Source organism: Glycine max, chromosome 14, assembly GCF_000004515.6.
Source record: "Glycine max cultivar Williams 82 chromosome 14, Glycine_max_v4.0, whole genome shotgun sequence".
In the NCBI taxonomy this organism is placed as follows: domain Eukaryota; kingdom Viridiplantae; phylum Streptophyta; class Magnoliopsida; order Fabales; family Fabaceae; genus Glycine; species Glycine max.
The window spans coordinates 43,334,161-43,352,098 of record NC_038250.2 but is presented as its reverse complement, the minus strand read 5'-3'; the positions used below and the strand labels follow the sequence as shown (position 1 = coordinate 43,352,098).

General features: G+C 32.4%; 2 protein-coding genes across 2 annotated transcripts; one reads left to right on the top strand and one right to left on the bottom strand.

The window, feature by feature from the left end:
• Positions 1–926: 926 nt before the first annotated feature.
• LOC100782309 (endoplasmic reticulum-Golgi intermediate compartment protein 3) lies at positions 927–8,125 on the top strand. Its single transcript, XM_003544738.5, has 13 exons — positions 927–1,371; positions 1,457–1,530; positions 1,638–1,721; positions 1,891–1,971; positions 2,533–2,613; positions 2,993–3,085; positions 5,328–5,507; positions 5,683–5,750; positions 5,849–5,900; positions 7,116–7,169; positions 7,256–7,348; positions 7,515–7,581; positions 7,702–8,125. Exons 1-13 carry the CDS (start codon positions 1,230–1,232, stop codon positions 7,791–7,793), a joined length of 1,161 nt encoding a protein of 386 aa, XP_003544786.1. The 5' UTR covers positions 927–1,229; the 3' UTR covers positions 7,794–8,125.
• A 5,864-nt stretch (positions 8,126–13,989) lies between these two features.
• LOC100781774 (ethylene-responsive transcription factor RAP2-4) lies at positions 13,990–15,793 on the bottom strand. The gene has a single exon (XM_006596273.4). The coding sequence runs from the start codon at positions 15,300–15,302 to the stop codon at positions 14,364–14,366; it is 939 nt and encodes a 312-aa protein (XP_006596336.1). The 5' UTR covers positions 15,303–15,793; the 3' UTR covers positions 13,990–14,363.
• Positions 15,794–17,938: the final 2,145 nt, after the last annotated feature.

Genomic DNA, 17,938 nt, shown 5'->3' with positions numbered 1-17,938 from the left:
TTATTCTCTTTAGTCAGGTATTTGGTACATATAAAAAATAAATGAAAAATTATATATATATTTTTCAATAACTTAGGTACATTTACAAAATTTTGTAACATAAATAATTGCTTTGCTTACTTTTATTAGATTAAATTATTTATTTAATGTTTTACTTATTACATGCCAAAAAAATTGTTTGATAAAAAAATTTAATAATTTTTTTAGTTATATAATTATATTACTTAATACAAAATCAACCTAAAACTACACAATTATGTTGTGTGCAACATGGCGAGTAAGAACTAGTTGGTATTAAGATACTAAAATGGTGCAGTGCCTAATGAACAAAAATATAACTACGACTTTAATTTGATAAAGATAAAATGTTTTCAAACTATCATGTGTAAGTAAATTTTAATCATAGAAACTTTTCCTAAGACTGAGTATCATCCTTTTACTCTTATTAATTTTCTCAAAAAAAAAATTACATCTTTAAATTTAGTTGACAATGAGAAAGTGAGGTGATAAAAAATCCAGATTAAATTACTCTTTATAGTTTCATGATTCTTAATTTTTTAGTGTCTATAGTTTGAAAGTAGTTTTTTTTTACATTTTACATTTTAATTCTTTTTTAATGTCCGTAGTTTTAAAAATAGTCTTTTTAGTCCTTATAATTTCATGATTCTTATTTTTTTAATTAGTTAAAATATAAATTTTAAAGACTAAAAAATTACTTTCAAACTATAAAAATTAAAAAGATAAAAATTACAAAACTATACGGATAATTTAACAAAAACCAGAGATCTAAAAAGAAAAGAGGAGACAACACACGGTAAAAAAAAAACCTTTTTCCCTGTCCTGCACAGACAAATAACAAAAAAAATATTTATTTTTATTTTCGATGATAATAATAAAACTATTTTATTTATTCATCCCTAAAAAAAAACACGCGGAGATGGAGTTAAAATAGAAGAATTATTACCAGGGTCGGTTGCGTCGCCGTTCAGGAAAATTGAATTCAATCTGAAACGCCCTGTGGTCATAGTTCCAATTCCGAAAGAATTTCGGGGTGTTTCCGATTTCCAAACACTCACTCACACCCATCCTTCTTTCTTTCACCGCAATATTTTTTCCTTTTTGAATCAAACTTCGGTTTCTTAATTTCTCATTATCATATCTTAGATCTTCAGTTTTGGATCCACACAATAATTTGGGGGAAATTGAATTGAAGCATCATCATCATCGTCATGGATAGCATAATGAGCAAGCTCCGCAACCTCGACGCGTACCCTAAAATCAACGAGGATTTCTACAGCCGCACGCTCTCCGGCGGTGTCATCACGCTCGCTTCCTCCATCCTCATGCTCTTGCTCTTCTTCTCCGAGCTCCGTACGGCGTGTCGTTTTGTTTCTTTTTCTTTCTTCTTCCGTCGTTTTGATGAAACTCATTGTCGTTTTGCCACTGCCTCCTCCAGGGTTGTATCTTCATGCGGTGACCGAGACCAAGCTTGTCGTAGACACTTCCAGAGCCGAAACGCTGCGTATCAATGTAATTGCTAATTTCCTTTCCATTTAACGCTTACTTTGTTTTTTTTTTCCTGCAATGAAATAATTGTGAATTAACTGGACGATGTCGTTTTGATGGTGAAAGTGCAGTTTGATGTTACGTTTCCTGCGCTTCCATGTTCCATACTCAGTCTTGATGCAATGGACATCAGCGGAGAGCAGCATCTAGATGTTGTATGTATCATCGTTAGAATCAAAATAAATAAATAAGTAAATAAATAATTCTTAAGTTTATTTTTTCAATTTTGCGGTGAGTACCAAGAAGTTTAGTGTTTTGGTTATGGTGCTGTAATTTGATTATATCTATGACAATGTTGTTTGTATTTTGCTGTGTAATTCTCAGAAGCACGATATAATCAAGAAGAGATTAGACTCTCACGGCAATGTGATAGAAACAAGGCAAGAAGGAATTGGTGCTCCCAAGGTAAAACAAAATTCATTTACGTTTGTTTCGACAAATGTATTTTTGAATTTCTGGTATAAGTTTCTCAAAGTACTTATAAAAGAATAAATAATAAGAGAGAATGTATTTAAGCTAATTTATAGAAGCTCTCTTATTTAGCTTCTCCAAGAGTTGACAATTATTTACTGTTGTAGTAATTGACACATTAAGCTTCAGCAAGCGTAGCTTACTGAGAGCATGCCTGCATTGCCGTTTGAATTGCGGCAGCACAAAGCCCCATGCACCTCCACAGCAGAAGTGATGAAGGGCATGCTTTTGGAAACAGAGGTTGGAGTTGCCGAAACGGCAATGCAAACATGCGCTAAGCATATTTAGAGGCAACTTTCTCTTTGGAAAATGAGTTTGTGCTGGCAGTTACTTATGTCGTTTCCTTTGAGATGCAAGATTTTTGCACTCCCTTAAGATTAGATCAGTAGTGTTTTATCTATAATTTCTTCTTAAATTATGGTTTTAAGAAATTATGTATTCCTTGTTCACCTTATTTTTGGAGCATTTTATTTATTTAACTCTTTATTTGATCAGATTGAAAAGCCCTTGCAAAGGCACGGAGGCAGGCTTGAGCACAATGAGACTTATTGTGGTTCCTGTTATGGTGCTGAAGAGGTATGCCTGGTTTAAAATTATGCTTTATACGGATCTGTTGATTTAATGCCTTGTGTATTTATTGTTTTCTTGAGAGAAGAGAGTGGAGATTGTTCATTTATAACTACATTGCCTACTTAGAAATCTTGTATTTTTTTTTTCATTGTTGTATGAACCTAAAAACAAAAGGGGCCATATGATTGTTCTGGATAAACAAATTTCAACTAGGTGACATTAATAGTCATGCCCCTGCATTTTTCTTCCTTTCATCTAATATCTTTGGTTTTCCATTCAGGCTTCATAGTGATGGATTGCATTTGCATGCGGCTTTTATTGAAATGTTCTTAGTGTAAAAAAATTGATGATTACCTGAATCTTGTGTATATGCTTGTTTTTACAGTCAGATGATGATTGTTGTAATTCCTGTGAGGATGTTCGTGAAGCATACCGTAAGAAAGGTTGGGCACTTTCAAATCCTGATTTAATTGACCAGGTTTGTCCTTATAACATCTTTACCTTGAATTCAATATTACTCCTGAGTGTATCAAATATGATTTTGTTGATCGATACATATGAAATTTACCAATGTGAGCAATGTTCATACTTTCAACTTACAACTTATAAATATGGAATTCTCAAAGGGCACAATTTTCTGGCCACAGATATATTACATATCAGGTTATTTATCTGAAATAGTAAGAACTATATATATGATCCATTTGAAACTATCAGCAATTTCAAAATTTTAATTAAAATACTTTCTACTGCTTGTATCATGAGAATCATGGTTTACTTCTCAATTTTCATCATAGAAGAAACTAGTTTTTCTCACACACATCTTCTTTACTTCATAGTACGTTCTCATGAACTGTAAATTGAACTGAACCATAAACAATCATTATTTTGCAATGAAGTACTGTTAGTTGATGAACAACCAATTTTTGTTTTGTGATCCTTTTACTATTAATGATGAGTTTGTTGCTGGTGTTGCACTTTAAGATACCTTACTTTTTTCTTTTGGATATGTGGATTATTGTTTGATATAACAGCACACATGCAATTTGACACTATGATGTAGAATATTTTTATATATACTACAACAAAGGTTGTCAATATTGAGAGTCTATGCAAAATCATGTAGCTTCTGTAAACTCCTATAATAATATCCAAACAAAATGTAATACCATATTTATAATAAATATTCAACATTACAAATTTATATATAGAAAAGCAAACTAAATAACATTATAATAATGCAAGTTAAAGCACAATGACAACTTAGTACTCAAGGACTTTGACCACAAGTTTCAAAGTTCGAACTATCTAGAAGCAACTAATAAACCAAAGTTAGGTTCATAGCTCAATACACAAAGCATAAAGGCAATTTCACAAATCATGTGATGGGTTCACTATTTTCAGTACACGGTGTAAAATGTTCCAAAAGTGATGGGACAAATTACAAGACACAAGGTTAAAAATTGTCAAAATAGAGAAGATAATGGTGGGGACTGGATTCCCCTCATAGGGTTGTAGCTGGGTTAACCTTGCTTTAGATGGGCTGTTCACCTCTATTGGAGATGGGTCTGTTCACCTTGTTGGAACTGGGTTCACCAAGTCTGCATGTTGGCTTTGTTGCAGGCTTGCAACAATGACTTCATTAGAGCAGAGTTCATCACTTTGTTGCAGCTGGGTTGATGAGAGTCGTTGCAGGCTTGCATCTTCATTTGCAATGTTCATTGTAAATGGGTTCATTCCATGATGTTGGATCCAGCTCTGGAGTTAAGTTTGTGCCACTATGAGGTTGAAGCCATACCCTCAAATTTCATAATGCTGCATTTTGGGTTTTTGAAAAGCAGTAAATCAGTGTTGTTTTGAGCTTTTTTTGGAGGCAGTAACATTATTCCAGTATAAACTTGATCAATTTCCCTCATACTCGTGACTTTGTGCATGCTTACCCGCGTTGAGAAATGCCAGGGTCACACTCTCTAACACACTCTTTTGAAGACACCCTCTCTCATTGATTGAAATTTATTGAAAATCACAAAATTCAGTGGGTTTCACATCTTATTTAATGACTCTCTCATGTTTGTAATTTTAAATATATTTTAACCAATAGGAGAGTGAGTGTTAAAGAGTGTGTTGCTAGCACTCCTCTACCTGAGTTTGCAAGTCAGAACTCAATTTTGCTTCCTAGAATTGTAAACTCATACAATTCTACAAGTTAACTCATAAGCTAGACAAACATGCAACATCGTTTAGAACTGTTCATTTATATATTTCTTGGTTCTAGCTGGAGTCCTATCCAAGGAGAACTAAGTTAAATTAAACCAACAGTGTGACTAGTAAACCAACCAAAAGAGCTCATTATGCTTCAGTGGTCAACGCAGAGCATTGCAGTGAAAGAGTTTGGCTTACAGCTTGATCACTCACTAGTAATCTGAATAATCAAAGGATTAAGGATGGATTCCTTAGTGATTTCATTTTCAATTACATAAATTGATGGATATGTCCCCAAGTTTATTCAAATATAATTGGCAGTATATGCTATATATATATAATTTTTTTTCCCTAAATATTTTAAGAAAGTGTATCTCATCATATTTCACTTAGCTGTATTGTCCAACAATTATGTGGCCTTGTCTTATTCCCATTCCCTTCTATTTAAATAGCTCTTCTGTCAAAGTCAATTTTTTAATTTAATCCAGCCCCTATTTGGCATATGATGTGTCACTTAGTGCAAAAGAGAAGGATTCTTACAAAGAATCAAGGATGAAGAAGGTGAAGGATGCAATGTGTATGGTTTCTTGGAAGTAAATAAGGTTGCAGGGAACTTTCATTTTGCTCCTGGGAAAAGCTTTCAGCAATCTGGTGTACATGTACATGACCTACTGGCTTTTCAAAAGGATTCTTTTAATGTAAGACATGATCTGTTATTTTGTATTCCCTTTGCAAATTTTTTATTGCAATTTCTACTAGACTTTTATATCTTATATGAAATTTCAAAAGCAACATAAATAGTACTTTGTTATGTTTTGGCAAGAAGATTTCTTCTCATATTTTAAGAGACTAACTTGTCAACATGTAATTCAGTTAAGTCACCACATCAACAGATTAGCTTTCGGAGAGTATTTCCCTGGTGTTGTTAATCCTCTTGACAAGTAAGCTCTTCATATTCTAATAGCCTTAAATCCAGTCAACAATTTATCAAACTTCACTATTGTGTTTATATTCATTCCAATGCTTTCTTGATTATCAGCGTGCATTGGACACAAGAAACACCAAGTGGTATGTATCAGTATTTTATTAAGGTTAGTACTCTGGATCTCTACTCACTGGTTAGTACTGAGTCTTATTAAGCATAGATGTAATTTCCAAATTTTAATATTTGTGGTTTAAATCAATATAATTTAGTTGATGAATATTGCTTGGGTATCTCCTTGTCCACTTTCTACTACATAAAGAAAATGTTGCTGTGAGTTGAGTCATTTCTTCTAATTTCACAAGTTATATGAATCAAAAGTCAGTTACATTTATGAATGTCAAATTTTGTAATATATTGGTGAGTATATCTAGGTTGACATTGACTAATATTAGCTATGAAGCTTTTCTGAACATTCACATACATCTTGCCACTCGAGGTGCTACCACTTCTCTGTGGCACCTCTTCTCATGCCTTGGTCTTTTTTTTTTCTCATTGCATAACAAATGAGCAATGAACTTTCAGAAAGCCCAGCCCATAAAAAATTTTAACTGTTTCAACAACTGATTTTACATGGTGGAAACAACAGCTACCATTATCAAGGAAAGCAATTAAGTTTTTTTTTCCCTTTAATTGTTGTTCTACTCTTCATTATACAATTTCGCACTTGCTGTGACAATTTAAAATTATTGATTTTATTATGTTTGTATCACCTACAACATGCTCTGTTTTAGTCATTCCTGTGGTATCCAAGTACTGCACTCCTTCAGTCTGATTTCCTTGCATTTATCCTGTATCTGTTTTGTATTTTCAACTTCGTGCCACATGCCCGCTCCATTATTGTGTCACGACTTACATTCTGTTTACAATGGCTCTATCACTGTCACTAGGAACACTTTAATACCTGTATTTTTTTATTAGCTTTTTTATTTATAATTAATATAATAATTTTGTAATATTTTTAGTTTTTTACCATAGAAATATCTTGTGATACAATTTTTATACCTTTTACTTTCACAGTACCTATGGCAATAATCAGTGATGTTTTAAAATGGAGAAAAGAAATATAGGGTAACAAGAAACTCTTAAGCTTTGGTCTTTAAGTGAGCCAATGACGTTGTGTGATCCATATAGCGGACTTCTCCTACTGAGATAACACATTGTTGTTGTTGGCATTATTAACCCATCTTTAGTGAGATGTGAACCTTTTGTGTTCTCTCCCCTCAAGACATTTTAAAGCCCTTAGCTCTCTAATATGTGGAATATTGCACCAAAACTTCTATTGACTAACAAAATTTTGCCACTTGTTTTTGTTGTTTTTCAGGTTGTGCCTACAGTATACACTGACGTGAGTGGGCATACTATCCAGTCAAACCAGGTTATTAAGTTATAAATTTCACTTTCTGGTGTTTTTTGTTCATTCTTGCTTGTGAAACATGATACAAACTGGAAATGTTTTTGCAGTTCTCTGTGACAGAACACTTCAGGACTGGAGACGTGGGTCGTCTGCAGTCCCTTCCCGGGGTTTTCTTTTTCTATGACCTCTCTCCAATTAAGGTGGGTTTTACCCCTAACTATAATAGCCTTTGGCTGATGTTAAGATATGGTATATTAGTCAATAATTGCAGCTGGGATTTTTCTTCACTGTTTTCTTTCAACAAGTTTTTTTTCCCCTTTTTCTTTCTTCTTTGGTCTCATATAATACTGGAATAACATTTTGCAGGTTACTTTTACAGAAGAAAATGTCTCATTCTTACATTTTCTTACTAATGTTTGTGCCATAGTTGGAGGTAGATATGGATCTTCCACTATAACTTTTCACTCTTGCATAATTTGGCTTGAATGGTGACAAATATCATTTCATTTTTGTGAATCCTGACCGAATCATACTTGATGTTTGTTGCATACAGGTATTTTCACCGTTTCTGGAATACTAGATTCATTCATCTATCACGGTCAAAGGGCTATCAAGAAGAAGATGGAGCTTGGTAAATTTAACTGATGGGATTTGAGTAATTTCGAGGGAATGGCTCTCCAGAGACAAATCTATTCAAGGTTAACTACTGATTAAAATTCCCCTTGGGGTTCTGAGTTCTTCGGTTTCAACAAAAGGATTTTGCCCTTAGACCAAGGTTGAAATGCTAAGATATCATGTGCAACAAATGCCACTTTGCCTTGATTCATATCTTTTCTGACAGCTCTGATGTTGTGAATGTTACCTGCTTTATGGAAAGTAGAGGGGCTTTCCCTTGCTGAAGCATCAAAAGGGAGGAATCCATTAGGGAAATATAACTTCAATGATAATCTAAAATGAGATATAACTGTTTAGGTGCATTTCTTTTATCTCTTTGGTCGTGAAGAAGTTTTCTAGCATGTTTGGGGTGGCAGTAAGGTGAGTCAAAATCAATCATGAAGCCATGGTAAATGTGAAGTAACCCCCATGATTTTAGAAAAATCATGGTGACACTGGTTTTGAGGTAGCCACCATGATTTTAAAAGATATTCAAACATGATTTTAAAAGATATTCAAACATGCTATTAGTTATCTACGTTTGTGGTTTTATTCGGTTCCAAAAAAATCATAATTATTTCGTTGAAATCTCAAAAATAGAGGAGTTGTCTTTTGAAGAGGAAAAATTCAAAATTGGAAAATCAAATTGGATTAAGGGAATAACTGATTCTAAACTCTTATGCACTGTCAAAAAAGTTCTACCTTTATTTACTTGGTGACCTTTCTAACCTCAACAATGGCATGTTCATCTTTGCCACCCTTCAGTCCAAATATTTTATCAAAGATTCTAGCGCAGACATCCCAACGCATCAGTTGTCTTTTCTTCATTCTTACAAATAATAAAACGCTAGTTAAAAAGAGCACGAATTACAACCAATAAAAAAAAATGAGGTAAAAAGAGTATTCTAGATGTTGGTTGTCAGTATTTGTTTGATTTATATTCTTTGAAAATCCGAAGCAGTGTTTCCATAAATTATTTTCCAGTTCATGTAAAATTTGAAAAATATATACATTGTCACTAAATATAATTATTTGTCCCTCCTCCCCCAAAACGATTTTTCCGTATGACCAAACATTTACCCTCAGCCTTAGAACCAACACATGTATTACAAGCTGTGAAGTCATATAAACAGTGTCAAGTAAAAGAAAAATTATTATGTGGTCTGGGATTATTATTATTATTATCCCAATTAATTTACATAATATATAATTAAGTATTATTAATTTAAAAAAAATATAAATACATGTTAGTAAGTCTTACTTGGAATCATGAACACATTATGGTCTAAGACTATCTAATAATTTCAAGATCTCTAAATTTATTGCAGTTTTGTATAAGGCACTTGAGAACATGTTACGAAAATAAAATCATAAATTTGTTGGGATGGAAGTGGGTTTATCCAATCAAAAGAAACCATGAAGGCTAAATTGCAAGATTCAAAGCTAGACTTGTGAAAGGAATCCAAGGCCAGGACTTGATTACATTATTATTCTCTTTAGCCTTGCCATCAAGCCTTCCATTGTCAAATAAGTCCTTTCTCTAGCACACAAGTGGTAAATTTGTAAACTAAACGTTAGTAATGTGTTGTTGCATGGAAAATTGACTAGAGAAGTGGCCATGCACCAAACCTCTGGGTTTCATTTCTTGAAATTTAAAACATGTGTGTGGATACTCCATATATATGGGTTCAAACAAGTCCTGTGTGCATGGCTCCACACTTTATATTCCTTCATACAATTTGTAAGCTCGAAGTTAAACTCCTCACTACCCATCAACCCCTGAATTTTAACCCGGGCCTTTTCAATCATTGTCCCTAGTGGCCTCTATAAATACATGTAAGAGGAGTGCTAGAAACACACTCTCTATGTGACCATCTTAGTGCAACTTATCTGTACTCAATTCAACCTTTCATAGTTGAATGAAGCATAGTGTGATCTCATATATAGCATAATAATTCAAGAAATTTGGTAAATTATATTTTATTTTAGGTAATCAGACAGCTAAATCCCCCATTCCAAGAAACCAGTGTTACATAAGGTAAACAACTCCCACCTATCACACACGCACGACTAACCTTTCAACAGTGTTATATCTTTAAGTCAATTATTTAATTTTACACTTGACAAAATCTTGAAGTTTTTTATATGTACATGAAGCTTAAGAAAACGAAAACTGTTGATAAATAATAATCTACACATTCTCAATTATTAAGTATTGGGAAGAGTCACTATACACTACTATATCGTCTGGGAACTTCAGTGACCAGTAGAATTTGGTAGGGTCTTTTATGCCAAAATGTTTTACAGATGAAAATTTTCCTAATTTTGTGGCAAATAACACAATAACATTAATGATATAGAACATTCAATGAAACGTATTTGTATAACAATTTTGTACAGCAAGGAGAGGGAAATAGGAAGAGAAGATAAGGAAATGTGAGGTAATAAGATAAAATGATTTAATCAGGAAAAAAGAAATAAAACTATAATGTTAAAAAATTATTGTAGAAAAGTGTTGAATGAATAATATATACAACTCTTTTTTTTGTGAAAATATATACAACTCTTTTGATCAAGGAACATACATAAGTTTATTTTATGATTCATTGTTACGTTTACTTTTCGGAATCTAATGTAACTTTCACAAAAATGTTCATAGCTAATTGTTGGATAAAAGTCTCAAAATGTCTCAAGAGAACTTAAAAACATATCTTATGAAATATAAATGAAATTTAGTTTGAATGCATTAACCGTATAAATACTTTTTTTAGAGTATCATTTAATCATAAATTGTTAGAATATGTGATAAAAAAATTTATTTTTTTTATAATAATTACTTAAAAATTATATCAAAGATAACTTGTAATGATTGACAATCCGAAAATATTGAGGGTGTGTAAGTTTGCTTTTTTAAATTTAGGTCTGGTAAAAAAATTGTTTCTTTTAAATTCACGTAAGTTTGATTTTTTTTAATTTTGATTTCAGTAAAAAAAAATTCTTTATTTTTAGTCTTGTAAGTTAGTGGGTTTTTAATTTTACTCTTTAAAGTTACAGTTTTTTTCATTTTTAATTCATGTAAATTCACAATTTAGAGACCTAAATTAAAAAAACTCAAACTTATATGGACCAAAAGTTAACAAAATAACTTACAAAGATCAAAATTAAAAAAAATATAAACTTACAAAGATTTGAAATAAACAAAAAATTATTAAAACAAATTAAAATTAAAAAAACACAAATTTACATGGACTAAATTCACTTTTAAGTCAAATACTCTCATATTGATAATGCCACAAAATCAAACTCATTAATAGATAAAAATAATAATATTTTTTTAGATATATATAGTTGTTTGTTGTTATAATTGTAAAGCATCAATTAATTGAGCTATAGATGTTCAATTAGCATTATATTGGTCTCATATTTCCCCTCCTCTATTATATATAAGTGCTTGCACCTCCTTTCTAATTTTTGAGAAATTTCAATTCTCAAGGCATTTCAATTTTTCAATAACCTCTAAAATCATACTTGATTCTTTTCTCCGATGCTAAATTAATTTGCCTAAATTGGGAACATCCTCTCTTCCTAACGTAGGAAATGCAAGAACCAATTCGGCAAGATTTGGCTTCCAAATGATTTGGTATTAGCTGTCCATGTTCAAGTTGATCGTCTTGTTATCAATATTGACTCAAAATCTATGGTTAAGGACAGTTTCAAGCTTTTCCATCTAGTTGAAGTAGAGATTTTCGTTTTGGAGTGTCAATTTGTTGCTTAATACCATATTAATTAGTAAGTTTAGTACAGACTGTTAGCCATCAAGCAATGGTCTCAAAAACTTAAAAGTAATGAAAATACAAATAAATGAGATTGTTGAATCTAACAAAGAAGAGATTGGTTTAATTCAACCACTCCCCAATAACTGGTTGAGATTTTATTTTAGTCTGTAAATTTTTTGCCTAACTATTCTGTAATGTATTTGTTTATGAGGAAATGAACCCAAATTTTATCCGTCTTAACCTTAAAGCATATTTAGTACTGAGTGGCAGTATGTTTGAATATTCACCTTGCTCCCCTTTCCCTTTAGTGAGGGATGTGAAATTCATACAATATATTGACCACGTGTAAGATATTCCAACTACTAAATACTTGCCATAACATATAGCTTATCAATCTGCTCAAATTGTTCAAACATAATCAAGAAATTTAAACATATAATATCACATGCTTAAACAATGAAAACCTCATTATTAAAGCTAGAGTATCTAACAATAAAAATATGCAATGCAAGTGGTGACTAGCTCATCTACATGACTACATGTGGAAGGGTTTTAGCTTGTCTAGGGAGAATTTTTAGAAAGTTGAGTATATCAAGATGTTAGAGCTTAAAAATAATGACACTGATTATTAAATAGCTTAAACAAAACTCTGTTTTTCGACGGGGATGAATAGTTTGAATAACCTGACTAATCATTTACAAATATTTAGAAGGGTATAAATAGTTATGTACAAAATATATCATGGGTTTATGATACTATTTAATCGTGTGATCTTGCAGAGAAAGTATTGATCTAATCATCTAAACCTTCAAACCTCTCGTTAATAAAATATATGATACGAAAGGAAGTTTAGCTCTAGGCATCAACATGTATTGATCCGGGTTAAAGGAATTCAAACCTCTTAAGTATGTCATTTTGTGTTCAATCCTAATATTTTATGTATATGAAAAATATTGTTACGAAGGATTCCCGCTTTAACTCTTAACCAAAACCTAAATAAATTATTCTCTCAAAACCTCACACTGTCACACATCAGGTGAAAGGATGTTTTAAAAAACAAAAAGAAATTAACAGATACTCTACTAAGTATAAGTAAGATAACTAATTCATTTTACTATGTATAATAACTGTCAAGCAATCAGACAAAATTAAAAGAATATACTAGTATATATTATTATTTATTAACACAGTTTCATGACTTTTTGGTTTCGGTGTGGGGTAAAGTGTTATCTGTGATTCATGTGAAAGGCTTTTTGTTTTCTATCAATTCGTGTATAACTTCTGTGAAAATAAGGACAAGGTTTTTGATCATTGGGAGGTGGTGTCTCCGTCCGAAGCAAAGTTCAGTGAATAGAATAACATAACTGTCAGTGGAAGGGTGAATATTAGATTCTCATGCCCGCATGCTATGCTTTGGGTTTTTCGTCGGCAACTTGAGTAGTTCAACTTCCATTTTCCAAGGTGAAGTTGAAGAAAATTCCAAATGAGAGAACATTTTTGTTAGCGTAGACTAGTGAAAAGGAAAAGGATTTGTTCACATACTGTAGAGATCTTGAGATAGATTTTAAGCAAAAAGAGATAATTGATTGGTGATATTTAAAAAAAAAAAAAAAATGGTGTGTTACCCACTTATCCGTATATATTTCTACTATATTTTTATACCATGATACAATGTTATTGAGTATCATTGATTTTATTGATGACTAATTTTTATTGAAAAATTTGACTGATCACGATTTCTTCTTTTAATTATATTTTTTTTCATTTTTGAACTTAAAATCTTAAAGAACTCAATCACTCAAATTATTGACTTGTTTGGCATATACTACATGACTACTGTTTGAGTGGTGAAAAAATGTTACTCTGGTGAAAATCGGAAACATGAACCTAGTTTTACACAGCCCAAGTCTAAACAAGAATTTCGACCTCAATGGCTTGTGATTTTGTTGCTAAAATCTGCGTTGAATTATTCCGAATCCAACACACCTCACATGGATCGTATTTAGCACCTCCAGACAATTCAAAATGGACTTATTCACTCTTAATCATTGCAGGGATCGTTGGTCAATAAGCTTCTTAACACCTCAACCTCGCAAATTGATCAACTAATGCTAAATCTAGAAGGAAAAGCCAACCACAAAACCTAATACTGATTTTCATCTTACTGTTCAATTTTTTTACTTTTATTTGATGTAAAACTTTACCTTAGACTTGTCACCAACCAACAATATTATTGATCTTGCAAAAATTAGATGTTATCACTTATCAAATGAATGTAATGTCCAGATGATCAAGTCTTACTAGTTAAAAAAAAAAATCACAAGAACTAGATGAACATCAATATACATCAAATCATGTGATAACAACTACCATAGGGTCGTCTAAAATGAGAAACAAACTAGTACAATATGTAAGCTGAAATACAAATATATTCATAAATTCTGAGATGCAAATAAAATTGAATTACATCAACAACAATAATAATAATAATAACATACTTGGATGAACATCAAAGCATAGACAACACCTAGAAGGCTAGAAGTCATTCTCCCAGGCCAAGCAAGAAAATAATAATAAAAAAAAAAAAACCCAGCTGACCAAGGTAGAGAGATTTACATCATATTGACCAAATAGCCAATAACCAAATGCTAAAAAAAAAAAAATCGAAATCCTACAAGAAGCACTGCAATCTTCAAAAACTCAATTGCAGCAGCCACCTAGCAAGACTAACCTAAATTATTATTATTATTAGCCACAAGACTAGACATAAAAACAAAGACGAAGTTCAGAGAGAATCCCAATCGATCTCATAAGAAGGAAACTTCTGCAAATTAAAATGTTCCCATTGCGGCTCGGTTACATCAAAGGTAAGATCAGACAGCGGAGAAGAATCCGCAGAACCCTCACTTTCAGCGGAAGCTTGAGGTTCGGGCTTGGCCTCCTGGTTCGGACCTTGCTTCGATTTCTTCGCTGACCTGGCACCTTTCTCCGTCTTCCCTTGCTTCTGCATTTCCGCCAAGTTGGCGCAAATCGCGTCGAGCTTAGCGTCCACCGCGGAATGCACAGGCTTGTACTCCTCCCCGGGGCACGAGCCTTTCAGGCTCGGGAAGTTCAGCCTCGCGAAGTCGCCTCGGAGCCTATACGCGGCTTTGTCGTAAGCCAAAGCAGCTTCCTCCGCCGTGTCGAAGGTTCCGAGCCAGAGCCTGGTTCGGTTCTTCGGGAGCCTGATCTCCGCCACCCACTTCCCCCAATGCCTCTGCCTTACGCCCCGGTACAGCTTCGTGGGCTTCGGAGGCCCGCCCACGTGCTTCATTGGGACGGGCTTCGGGCCGAGAAAGTTGAGAGAGTGTGGGTTCTGGTTTTGGCTCTGTTGGGCCTCGATCTGGGCCTGGATCTGAGAAATCTGAGACGGGCTTAGGTGGTTGAGCCCGAGAAGGGAACTCGGTGGTTGCTCAAAGCCTATTAAGGATTGTTGGCTTTGGAGTAAGTAGGAAGGGGGGGGAGTGTGTGTGTAGAAATTGGGGTGTGGAGAAAGTAAAGAAGAGGAAGGGAAATTAAAAGATGAAGATGAAGGTGAATCTGAAGAGAGAATAATAGAGGGAGTTGTTGAGGAAGGACTAGTTTTCATAAAAGGTTCTAGAACTTCCATGAGCTCACCTCTGAATGGATCTGACTCAACTTGTTCTTGTGATGTTCCGTTGTAGAAATTCATCGTAGCTGCCATATAAAAATTTTCCAACTACACCACACAGATCTTAGATTAAAAAAATCAACCTGCGTTTCTTTTAAAAATTACAAAAAAAAATAATAATTTTTTTTATAAAAAAAAAGGGATGGAAGAGGTTTAAAATAGACAACCCCTTTAATCCAAGAAGAAAGAAAAAAGCTTTGAGGGATCAAAAACAACCCTCTTGGCTGAATGAAAGAAAATAATAATTTCTTAACAAAAGGATAAAAAGAAACTGGATCTCGATTCTGAAAACACCTGGCTTTCGAGAAAAATTTTCAAAGTTTGAATCTTTTTGGAATCACGAGGTGAAAGACAGATGATTAACAGAAAGGGATTCAGAGAAGCGGGGAGTAACAGAGGGGGGAGAAGATTAGAGAAGTGAGAAGAAGAACCACAGAAAATGGAAAGTGTGTGTGTGTGTGTTTTTTTGTTTGTTTATTTGGTAAGAATCTGTGTCTCGGGTCACTCTTGGATTTGTCTTTCTGAGTGGGGAGTGGTTTATATAGCAGCCGGCCAAGTTGATTAGCGCTGTTAATCGGTAAATTAAATTAGCACAAGTTGATTAATGATGGCAGTAAACAGGGGTTAGTTTTCGCTGATTCTCGTGATGACGCAAGACAGCTTGGGTGTGATTAAGGTAAGAGCCAATGGGAGGAGGACACGCCGCTGCTATCTATGGTTGCAGAAGACACGTGCCCACTCCCATCGGTGTCTTTAACGTTGCTGCGAACCCTCTTTGACCATGTCTTTCCGCGTTCACATCTCACCACACTCTGCTTTCAGTTCCAAGCTAACCTTTTTTTATTCTCATTTTTACATTTTCCTAGAGTTTTATTATTTTATAATAATAATAAAAAAGGTAAATATTCATTCATTATTCATTATAAAATAAAATATGGATGGAATGTTAAAAGTTTAATAAATTATACTATATATATTATTAAAAAAAGTTTACATATATTACTCTCCATGACACTTATTATAAAACAGATGTTAATCACACAAACTAATAAAAATAATTAACTCAGTTAATTTTATTGAATTTTTAAAAAAATATTATTAATGTATCAATTATGTCTTAATTAATAATTATTAATTTTTTATGAGTGATGTAAAAACATTAAAATTTAAAATATTATGTACAATTATACATAAAAAAACATAAATATTTAAAATATTTAATGAAGGCAATTTATAAAATAATGATTAAATGTTTTTAAGCGGAGTCCCATTTAAAATGCTTTCACCCTTTATTGTTTTGCACCATTCAGAAAAAGGAAGGATTATATATCTTCAACTTTTCTATTTGCTACTCTTCCATTTGTCGAGAATCCGTCAATCCAAATACTCCATGTTGTAAAGGAATTGAAATTGTATTTAGTTTGCAGTATGAAAACAAGAAAAATAAAATTAAGTCTTAAAATTAAATATTTCCTTTTATTGAATAATTAATTCAAGAGAGAGAAAAAAACTAATTTAATCTGATCTAAAAATTAATAAATGTATTAGAAATGATAAAAAAAACATAATTATGTGGGAATCAAAATAATTATGAAAGTCATATCATTTTAAGAATGAATGGCCAAATTTATTATTAGGTGTAAATTAAGATTATGCTAATTTTGTACAGATTTATTATTTAATTTAAAATGCATTTTCCCTCTTTGTTCAAATATATATTTTTCATGGTTGATTTTTTTCCCTCTTTGTTCTGTGTATGAAAATAAAATAAATTAAAACTTGTATACGCATGAACAACATTTATATTATGATACATAAATGGAGAGGGGGAGAGACTAGAGAGATACCTTTTCTGATAGAACCTTCAAAGAGTTATGGAAAACTGAATAATCAGAATACACATTTGCAACTCCAAGATTATTGGACCCTTTTTAAAATGTAAAACGAAATCTTCAGCAGCCTATAATACAAGGGAATGAAAGGGGAAAAAAAACATAGTTGGAATGCATGCTACCTTGAATTAACGATGAAGCGCAGAGCTTTTGATTGAGCAATTATAGCCACACGTGATGATTTGTCATCACGGGTATATGATAGAATAGGTTGTATTTGACAAAGAAAGAGGTGATATATTTTCGTAGCTAAATTCCTTGGGAGAGAAAAGCAGGTTCTTATTTTTGTTATTTTTTTAAATTCAAATGATAACAATCTGCAAGAAAAAAGGAGTTTGACTTAATTTGTGTTAAAGCCATTAGAAAACAAACTATGTTAATGATTTAATTAAAGAAATGTTTATTGGTCAATGATTTAGAACGTACAGGAAATTAATAATTAGTAAGAAGCCCGTTTTGTAAAACTATGCTTACAAATTAGTTTGGTGAATTCAACTTGTTGATTTTCTCTTTTCAAGTTCAATTAATTCTATATGTTGTTAATATACAACAAATCAGAAATCATGATACCAGCACCCAAAAAAATCTGCACCAAATAAAATCAGAAATAATGAATTAATGATAGAGTTTCTTAAAATCTAGTTAACTATAGTTGTTAAAAAAAGATTATTGCTGTAAAAAAATAATTAAACTTACTGTTTATATCTTTTTGTTTTGGTGAGCAACTTATTATATATATATATATATATATATATATATATATATATATATATATAT